Source organism: Athene noctua, chromosome 15 (genome assembly GCF_965140245.1).
Source record: "Athene noctua chromosome 15, bAthNoc1.hap1.1, whole genome shotgun sequence".
NCBI lineage: Eukaryota > Metazoa > Chordata > Aves > Strigiformes > Strigidae > Athene > Athene noctua.
The window spans coordinates 6,676,160-6,686,003 of NC_134051.1; the positions used below are offsets into that span (position 1 = coordinate 6,676,160).

Consider the following 9,844-nt stretch of genomic DNA (forward strand, 5'->3'; position numbering starts at 1 on the left):
GAAGGCTGGTGCTGTGTGTGACTAATGGGTGCTCTTTCACTCTATTTGTCCCCAGATTGTACGAGCTCTGGAGCATCTGCACAGTAAACTGTCCGTAATCCATAGAGGTAGGTGCTGGATGGGGTTCGAATGATGTAGCTGGAGATCTAGCCCTGAAATAAGTTATGCGAGGACTCCTTTCCAGGAGGTGTGTGGTGTGTCCCTGCAGTGGGGTCTGACGGTACTTAGGCTCGTGGTGGACAGATACAGATGCCCAAGACTTCTTCCTGAGATTCCTTATGCATCTGCTTGCATGATGTTCTCTTCCCCCCTTTCCAGATGAAGGGTTGAATATAACTGAATTCCTCACTACCAGTATTTTTATGTACTCAGAGAGACGGAGGTGCATGAAGCAGTTCTTGGGGACAAAATCCTCAAGCTTTCCTTTCTGGGTAGTTCTAGCCAGGTGAGGGCTAAAGGAGACCTTAGAAAATCACAGTTGGGAATTGTAACACCCAGGTCCTGCTCTTCATCCTGGTATAGTTCCTTGTGTAGTTGTGGCTAGATCATGATGGGCATGAGACAAACTGTCCTGGGAATTTGGTAGAGTTGGGCTTTTAAGGTTGTGTTGGGTGCATAAACCTCTCCTGAGGAACTGGGCATTAACTCCTCAACATTTTATTTCAACCTTTTGACCTGCCTTGTTAGAGAGGAGGCCTGTCCTTGCCCAGAGGGCATTGTTATAGTTTTATCTGTGAACAACTTTTATTGAAATAAAAGACCAGCGTGGTTTTATCTGCCTTCCCTTGTGTTAGGGCCTGCCTGGTCCCCTCCCAGGTTGTTGGCGAGTTGTCCCATCTTGTTTCAGGCTCTGCGATACCTCTGCAGAGGCCCAATCTGCTCTCCCATGTTCTCTCTCTTAGACGTGAAACCTTCCAATGTGCTGATCAACAAGGAGGGACACGTGAAAATGTGTGACTTTGGGATCAGCGGCTACTTGGTGGACTCTGTTGCGAAGACCATGGATGCAGGCTGCAAACCCTACATGGCTGTAAGTGTGCTCGTGTGGGACGGGAGCTGGCATCCTTCAGCTGCCTTCAGCCTTGACTGAAGAGGCTGCTGCTTAGAAATCAGTCTTGGTTCACCTCTGTCCTGGGATAGAAACCACTTTGGAGTGCTCTGGGCTTCCTGACTCAGCAGAGGCCTCCAAGGAGGAGGGGATTACTCTCCCTGTAAACCCTGCTGTGTGTGTTAATCCCACAGCAGACTCTTCCTCTGCCACCTTCCATTTGCAGTAGGGTAAAAGAGTGGCTGGTCCTGGTTGTGGTGGTTGGAAGGGCTGCTTCTTGTTGGCTAGAAAATGCTGAGGGTTTTCTTGAAAGCATCATTTAATTTCATCCTTAAGACAGTATGATTTTCCCTTTTAGCATCTGTGGCATCTGTGTGGGTAGCTTGTGCTCCTGGGGCAGGGATCGTGCTGCAGGGGTAGTACAAGTCTCACTCAGGAGCTGAAGGGGAGAGTTTGTGGGTTGTGTGGAGCAAGATGTGTCTTTCATTAGTGCTAGATTTAACCTCAGACTCTGCCTCTGTGGGGACGTGAGCCAGTGGGGATCCACCCAACCTGGCTTTTGGAGCCAGAAGTTTGCTTTGTGGGGTTTGCACTTGGAAAATGAGATAGAGTTGTAATATCTTCCATTTTGCTCTTACAGCCGGAAAGAATAAACCCTGAGCTGAACCAGAAGGGTTACAACGTGAAGTCGGATGTCTGGAGTCTGGGGATCACAATGGTAACACCAAGGGCTGAGACCGGTCCTGGGGCTGGGATGGGGTCTGTGCTGCCAGGGATCTAGCCCTGCTCTGAGCTGGTGACTTCACCCCTGGGTGGATGCCCACCAAACAGGACTAAGTTTGGATCAAGATAGCTCTGAACATGAGACAAATTACTCGGGGCACAGGGTGGAGGTGCTGCTCTGTTCTCGCAGGGGCACTTCACTCCGGGGCAGGTAGCTGTGAGCAGGGGTGTGCAGCCAGTGTTGCCACCACCGCTGCGGCTCTTACTGGTTCGGCTGGCAAGCTGGCCAGGAGAGAATTTCTGCCCCTTTTCTTCCCTCCACTCCCTTTTGCATGTTCCTGATGGGTCCTGGGGGATACATAAAGGCCTGTTATTTCCATGTGGTTCCCTTGTACCCCTCCGCTTGGTTTCACAGAGCTACTTGTGTACAGTGCCAGCTCCAGATAGCTCCAGTTAGCTCTGAACTATGTTGTTGCGGATGGCAGACTCCCAGGGGACAATATCTGGATGACAGTGGACTTAGCTGGGCATCCAAGAGTCTGGCTTTTAATTGCTCTGCAGTTCCCTGTGTGCTGGTTGGAGAGGTAGTCAGTGGAGCAGGGTTTGCTGCAGCTGGGTCACAGCCTTCCTGCATGCACCCCACGCCCGTGGCAGCAAAGCCTCGCAGGAATATTGGGGTGAGTTAGCTCACCCTGCTGCAGCGATGGGGGCTGTGCATGGTTTGCAGCAAGTCCCTCCTGCAGGGTAGCTCAGAGCAGCCAACAGGAAGGGGAAATACTTTCAGTTCCAAAATCACAGCTGTTCGGATGGTTTATCTACCTCCTGCAAGAAACGGATCTTGCAGAAGCAACTGAAATCTTCTGGCGCCAGAGGACAAAGGAAATCACAGCTGTTGGCTCGAAGGGGATACCGCCTGGGAACGTGTCTCTCGCTTTCCAGGAGACTGTCTCTACGGGTAGATTATTTTTAGGAATTTTTCCTGTGCCCTGTTAGCTGTGGCCTTTGTTTTGGGTGCTGCATCCCTGCGCTTGTGTGCACTGGGCAGATCTCTTGGTAAATATTCCCTCTTCCCCAGCTGATCTTGTCCATAGTGCAAAACCCAAACCCCTCTCCTTGGTGTCCCTGTGCCAGTGCAGAGCAGAGCTGGGGTGGCTGGCTGGAAATGTAATTAGCTCCGGCTTTCTTCCCGAGATGCAGGAAGCTGTGGGATGGGAGACTGCGTGAATGACGAAATCTCTGAACCTTTCCAAAGCTGGAGAGGGGACCTTACTGAAAGCCTGCCAGCCTGCAGCTGAACAGAGCCCTGACCTGTCTGATTCCCTCTAATGTTTTCCTCCTGGGCTGGCTTCCTGTTTTGTTTTTATTTCTGAAGGGGTTTGATTGATTTCAGACTGGCTGGTTTTAGGGCCATTGAGTTGCAGGGCTGATCCAGGCCTTTCTGGCCTGGTGGCTTCATTCAGTTTTCCAGCAGCAGGAGCTGAGCTCCCCCGACCTAAGCCAGAGGCAGGTGGGGGTACCTGGCTCTTCCCCACATCCTTTCAGGTTTCTCATTCCTCCCATCCTGTCCCACCCTGCCAGGTGGGTCTGGAGATTATGTTGCCCGTTTTGAGACAGGAGCCAACCCTTGGCATGAGGAGATAACAACCCAAGAGCTGGGATGGGCTTTTTCCTGCTTGAATGGGTGATGGAGCAGAGGTGACTTGAAAGGACCCAGTAACCAAGGTGGTTTTGGCAAAGATCTTCATAGTGATGTTCTAGGATTTAGTTTTTCTTGGGTTTATGGATTTTTTTTTTTTTCGTGTCTAGCTCATACAGTACTAGCCTGAAGCCCAGAGGCTGCCTTCTGGTGAGCAAAGCACTTTGGGAGCCAGTACAGAAATGGTGTACTGTTATTATTACCTTTTTAAATAATCCATTTTACATATCTTTGGTGGCTTCCTGTAAATGCATTAATATGCTGAGCCAACCTCAAAAGGAAGTATTTTTGGCCTCTGGGTTTTTGTATTTAAAAAAAAAAAAAAAAATGGTGTGACCCAAATTGAAAAGGGTTTGTAAGGAAAGAGGTTTTTCAGTTTGAGTCTGAGCTGGCTGAGGCTCGTCGCAGTGATTCACGTCAACCTGCCTCCATCCTCAGATCGAACTGGCCATTCTTCGCTTCCCATACGAGTCCTGGGGGACCCCCTTCCAACAGCTCAAGCAAGTGGTGGAGGAGCCCTCGCCCCAGCTGCCTGCTGATCGCTTCTCCAAGGAGTTTGTGGACTTCACGGCGCAGTGGTGAGTCTCTGGTGGGGACTGGTGGCTTCTCCCAGTCTGGCTGAAGAGGATCCCAGCGTGGGGCTGGGTTTGTCATCCTTTTGGAGCCTATTTCTCCCCACCTTGCCGTACCAAGGCTGGTGCTCTGCCCAAACTGGTTTTGCTCTCGGCCTGACTCACCCAGGCTGGTTGGAAGGTGCAGAGGTTTCTCTTCCCCTTTTGCTGCTGCCGCTGCTGAAATTTTGGTGGTTTCTGGCAAAGCGGCAATGAAACGAGAACAAACTCCTGGCAGCGTCTGGGTGCCTCTGGGTGAAAGCTGATTTGTGGTTTTGTGGGTAGCTGCTCCTCTTGGGGTATTCCTCTGCTCCTTGTGTGCTGCTTGGAGCTGCCAGGTGGGGGTGAGCCCATCAAGGCAAGGCTCGCCCTACGGGTGGTGGGAAACCATCTCCTCTCCTCGCCATTTATTCCAGTCTGTGTGGACAAGCGAGGCTGTGCAGGGCAGACTGCAGGGAGTTGCTTGGCTTGTGTTTTTTGTGGCAAAACACTATGAGTTGTCCTTTCCCAGTTACCTGCCTGGCCGCTTCACTGGTGGTTCAAACCTGCTCGGCCAAGGAGGGAGGAATGGGTGCTGCCAACAAGAAGGATGTCCTGTTGGTTGGGAAGGGGAGATTCCCTATGGCAGACCACATACAGCAAAAGAAAAAGGTCCTACAGCCTTTCTCTCCTATATTTTTTTTATCTCTTCCAGCTTAAGGAAGAACCCTGCTGAGCGAATGAACTATTTAGAACTTATGGTAAGTGTGGAGCCATTTCTACTTGTCTTTATCCCAATGCATTTTGGAAGTCAAACAAATGGTCCAGCAGGTTCTAGGGAAATGAGACAACAGGACGTGTGGGTGATGTTCAGGCACGGAGTGGGATGGGTGTGGCCTGTCTAAGGTGGAAGGGTGTGTTGACTTCATGGGTGTTAAGGTCAGGGTTTCTAGGTGTTTTCTCCTTCTGTCCTACCTCCTCTTGGCAAGTTTAGATCTCAAATGATGGTGGCACAGCTGCTAAGGTGGGCTATCCTGCTGGGCTTGAACCTAGAAATGCCAAACCTGAAAGTGTCAGTTAATCTTCAAGCTAACGGATGGTGTCCTGGGAGTCTGGGGAGGAGGTTGGTGTCCACCTCTCCCCCAGCACCTTGCCTGCTGCTTGACATCCCCCAGTGACTGCTCTTGGGCTTGCCTGTCCTTGGGTGTCAGCTGATGTTGTCTTTGTTCTTGTTGGCAGGAACACCCTTTCTTTACCTTGCACGACACCAAAGAGACTGACATGGCTTCCTTCGTGACAGAGATCCTCGGGGAAGACTCTTAACTCAAACCTCACTGCTTTGTGCAGTCCCCTCCATCCTGGCTTCCCCACAGAAGAGCAAACGAGGACTCGAGTTAATGGTGGTTTGCACAAATCGCACTTCCCCAACCCATGGGCATCTCTGGCCCCTTTCGGCCTCGCAATCACTTTTCTCTTTGCCCTGTAAACAAAATCCCCCAGGATGAGCCTTTTGAAGCCAACACCTTCCAACTAAGCCACGGAGACCGAAGGCTCTGGAGTTCCCCACTGATGCCAGCATATCCCTCCTGGGGAGAGGACCGTGCCCATGGTGCCTGAGCAGCTCCAGGGCAGAGTGTGCCAGAGGGCACCTCCCCTCCCCAGCACCCTGGTGCACAGCCCAGGAGAGGTGTTTCTTTCCTGCCTGGGGAAGGCAGAAGGAAAAAATGCTGCTGCGCTTGCCCTACTTTTCTCCATTGCCTGCACAAAGCCCCACAGTGTGGTCTCACTCGCCTTCCCTTTGTGCCTGGCTCTGCCCCATGAGCCTATGCAGCTTTTTAGGGGGCTGTGGGGCTCCCTGGGCATGCTGCTGTTCACACCACAGGCTCTTCTAATGCCTGGCTCGACATCTTAGTGACCCTTCGAGGCAGCACCAGACCAGGTGTCCCCTCAATTGATATGCTGCTCCCGTGGGAGGGGGAAAAAGAAACCCAAACATTTTTTTTCAATGGGCTCACCTTGACACAAGCACGCTGTCCCCACAGCTGCCCATGGGACTTCATCTAGCACACAGGACACAAGGTGGTGGACAGACAAGCAGGTCCCCCGGTGTGGCCTCTCTCCCCTCCAGCCCTGGGCTGGGAGGACACAGCCCCGCTCTGGGCATCTAAGGCCTTTTGCAGCCCCTGCCTCTGCCTTCCCTGGCTCCTGGAGAAGATGTGGCTCCATCTCCCTTCCAACCTGGAGCTCGTGTAAGACCTTGCACTGTGACACCCGCTCGTTTTGGAGGCTGTACTTGCACCCTTCGTGTCCCAAACTGCCTTCAAACCCTCCAGCTGCTCGCCGAGGTGTCAGCCGAGATCGAAACCCCCGTGACTCGCACGGGGGCTGCCGACAGTTGTACATTTTATGTCTATATATAATGGACTTTGTAACGTTTCCTAGTTTTAATCTAACTTGCTATAAATTAAAGCCCTTCTCTGTGGGAGGAGGGAGAAGCAGTTCCTTCTCCGCTAACAAATCCACTGTGAAAACCTGATGTGTTTCCCCACTCTCCCAGCCTGAGCATTCTGCAAGGAGCTACGGGAGCAAAAAGGATTTGTCTTCTACTGTATATGATCGCGGGATAAACGCACCAGCTGTGGATTTTGTGGGTTTTTTTAATAGATTGAGTTTTCAGAGGGATTTTTTTTTTCCTTTTCTAATATATATTTGTGTGTGTATGTGTGTGTGCAATATATATATTATATATTTTTAAATCAGTGATGAATGTGTGAATGTCTATGTGGCCACCAGATTTGGTGAAATGGCTAGTATTTTTCTGGCTAAATTTGGGGTGGTGGGGAAGGGGTCACTAGAAGACACCCTAGCCTAAGACTTTTTTTTTTTTTTTTTTTAAACAAAACATCTATTTTTTAACTGAATCTTTTAAAGACATTTTTCCTGAAATTCATGCCCTGGAGGTCTGGATTTCAGGGTGCATTTCCCTGATGTCCCCTGAAATTCCTCACTCCCTGCTTCTGCAGCCTGGGGTTTTTGAAGTGGCGCTGGGTACCCTCTGCCTGGCAACGGGGCTGCTTGACACCAGCTATTCCTGTGAGCTGCTTTCAGGGCAGACAGTTTCAGCCCTCTGTGCCCCCGTGCTGGGGCATCATGCAGCAGCGCTTTCCCTCTCAGCACCGCTCTGATCCCCTTCCCCAAGTCGACAAACCCTGAGAGAACTAGCCCAGCCTGAGCTGGACAAACCTGTTGGGCTTCAGTTCGACCCTGATCCCCCACCCCACCTCTTGATGTAAAATAAGAAAGTGATTGATGTTCTTCATGTTTCCCTCTGCGGTCCCGCTCTGCAAACCACCCGATGCTCTGACACTTTGCAGCTGAGATGTACAATTGTATTTTTTTTTTTCATAGTTGGTTACTTTGGATTGTTTTTTGTTTTGATGTTGAGCTTTTGGTTTTTTCCCTTTCCTTGTGACCCCTTTCTTTCTCTCACCCTTTTTTTGGTGCTTTGGGGAATGGTGATTTTTTTTTTTTTTTGCATGTTGTTTGTTTGTTTGTTGTTGTTTTTTTCTGGATTTTTCCACCTGGAGAAAGTCCCGATTCCTGTATTTTGAGGAAAGGGAATATTTGTCCTTTCCAAACGCTGGGGAGATGCCTCTGGGGTGGGCTTGGCCCCTGTGCATGAAGCAGGGCTTTGCTGAAGAGGCGAACACACCGCCTCCCTCTGCCATCTGCTTCATCGACACAGGCCTTACCTGTCCCCCTTCCCACGCTTCCCTGTCCCGCTGCGGCCCCTCGGCTGTGGCGGAGGGAGGGGGAATGGCAGCCCTGGGGGAGCCACCTTGGCTTTAAGGTGAACAAGGATTTTGACTCGCGGCAGAAGCCCCTCTAGTCGTGTATTTTTGAGAACGGTCTGTACCCCTTAAACCCAGTCGTCGTTTTCAATAAAATTGACCCTCAGACCTGCTTCTGTCGCTTCTTGTGTTGCTCTTCGAGCAGCGGTTCAGGCTCTGAAGCCGTGGGCTTTCTCCTCGTACCGTGGGGTAACGCTGGTCCCCACACGGGGGGGTTTGTACGAGCTGGGACCCCAGGAGCAGCCCGCCCGCGGGACCGCTACCAGGGGCCGCCCAGGGCTCTGCTTCCCCCCCGGGACGGGGTCGGGGGTGGGGGGGTGCCAGGGTCTGGCTGCTCCGGGCAGGAGGGCAGCGGGTCCCCCCCCGCTCCGAGGGGGTCCCGGGGGCGGCAGGGGCTGCCCGCGGCCGCGAGAGGGAGGCAGCGCCCGGGGATGCGCTTCCACCGGCGGCGGGACGCGGCGGGGTTCGCCCCCTCCCCGCGCACCCCAAACCTGCTGTCCCCCCCGCTTCCCAGCGCCTTCCAGCCGCCCCTCGGGGCTGCGTGGCCGGGATTAGGGCCGGGGGGGGCCGCCGACGCCTGGACATCGCCCCCACGGGCGGTGGAGCTGCAGGTTTAGCGGGAGGGGGGTGTTATTTCACACATTCCACGCCTCCCACCCCCCATGCAATGGGACAGGGAGAAGGGGAATTGCTGCCCCCCCCCCCCCCCGCGTTATTTTTCGTCAGCCGCCGCCAGGCAGGATCAGGCCGGGGACACTGGGTCCCTCCAGCACTGGGAACTGGGTGGCGATGCTCTGCCTGGAGATGGGACCAAGGGGGGGACAGTGATGCTGGGGGGGGGCGAGGACCTCAGGAAAACCCACCCGTGGGAAACGTGTCGGAGTTGGGCCGATGGGCCGTGGGGCCAGGGCTGAGCAGGAGGGCTCTCCATTTCAATTGCCAGCTTAATTAACCATTGAGACCCATTAAAAATGCATCAGCGCCTCCGAGGAAAGAACTTCAGGAGAAGTGGAAAATTCATCACTTTGAGTTCCCTTATTATGAGAAATGGTGGGTTTTTTCCCTCCCATTTGTCTCAAATACAGGCAAAAAGAGGTTATTTCTGCCTGGTGACTTCCCCGTGGGTCTATCATGAGGTGTAAACAGGCAGCGCCCAAACCTGGGCGAGGAGGGGACACCTCTTGCTGCAGAGAAGGGAAAACTCAGCACATCCAACGCAGGGAGAGGCCATGGGGACCATCAGGGCTGCAGCAGCTCAGCCCTCCTCGCGCTAAGGACCACCAGCTTCCCCAGCCCTTTGCTGCAGCGTGTGTTGGGAACAGCCTCTCTGAGAGGGCAGACCCCCAAATGCCCTCTCCCAGTACAGCGTGGGTGTTCGTACTGGTCATACTGGCCCTATGGTGGGCTGGTGGGTCTCTCCAGGAGCTGCTGAGCTGGAGCTCACGCCGTTCCTGAAGAGCCGTTTGCGGAGGAGGGCTGGCTAATAGCATTAGCAGGGGGTGTGATGATGCAGCCAGTTTTCTGGGGCTGCAGGTTATTTATTTTGCTTAATTTTTCTTCTTTTTCTGAAGGTGGCTGAGACTGTATCTAGGGTGGGGGTTTTTTTGGGTTTTTTTTTTGGTTCAGGTGGCCTGTGGGCACCTTCTAGATCGATACCATAAATTAGAGAGTTCATGCAGGCTATTGGTTTGTGCAAGATGTGTTCAATCCTCCCCTAATAGCTGTCTCGCCCAGAAACTTCCAACTCTTGTAGCACCTAAGTGCTAATGAGCTGAAGCTGCAGAATACCAATGAGACCTCAGGAGTACAGAGCAGCCTCCCCGGGCCCAGCCAGGCTGACCAGAGGCTTTAAAATCACTTCAGCTGGCATCTAGAGGGACTGCCGCAGCCCCTCAGAGAGGGAAGGGGTTAAGTGAGGTGCACTTGGGTAGAGAGG

The 9,844-nt window shown here is 52.8% G+C and overlaps 1 protein-coding gene across 4 annotated transcripts in view; it reads left to right on the forward strand.

Moving 5' to 3' along the window:
* The window catches only part of MAP2K3 (mitogen-activated protein kinase kinase 3), a 34,340-nt gene extending 26,331 nt beyond the window's left edge, over positions 1-8,009 (forward strand). For all 4 annotated transcript variants that reach the window (XM_074919377.1, XM_074919379.1, XM_074919380.1 and 1 more), the window contains exons 8-13: positions 56-107; positions 903-1,030; positions 1,689-1,766; positions 3,906-4,045; positions 4,773-4,818; positions 5,297-8,009. In XM_074919377.1, coding sequence (XP_074775478.1) covers positions 56-107; positions 903-1,030; positions 1,689-1,766; positions 3,906-4,045; positions 4,773-4,818; positions 5,297-5,380 — 528 coding nt within the window. In that variant the 3' untranslated portion in view covers positions 5,381-8,009. The remainder of the gene's footprint in view (positions 1-55; positions 108-902; positions 1,031-1,688; positions 1,767-3,905; positions 4,046-4,772; positions 4,819-5,296) is intronic.
* Positions 8,010-9,844: the final 1,835 nt, after the last annotated feature.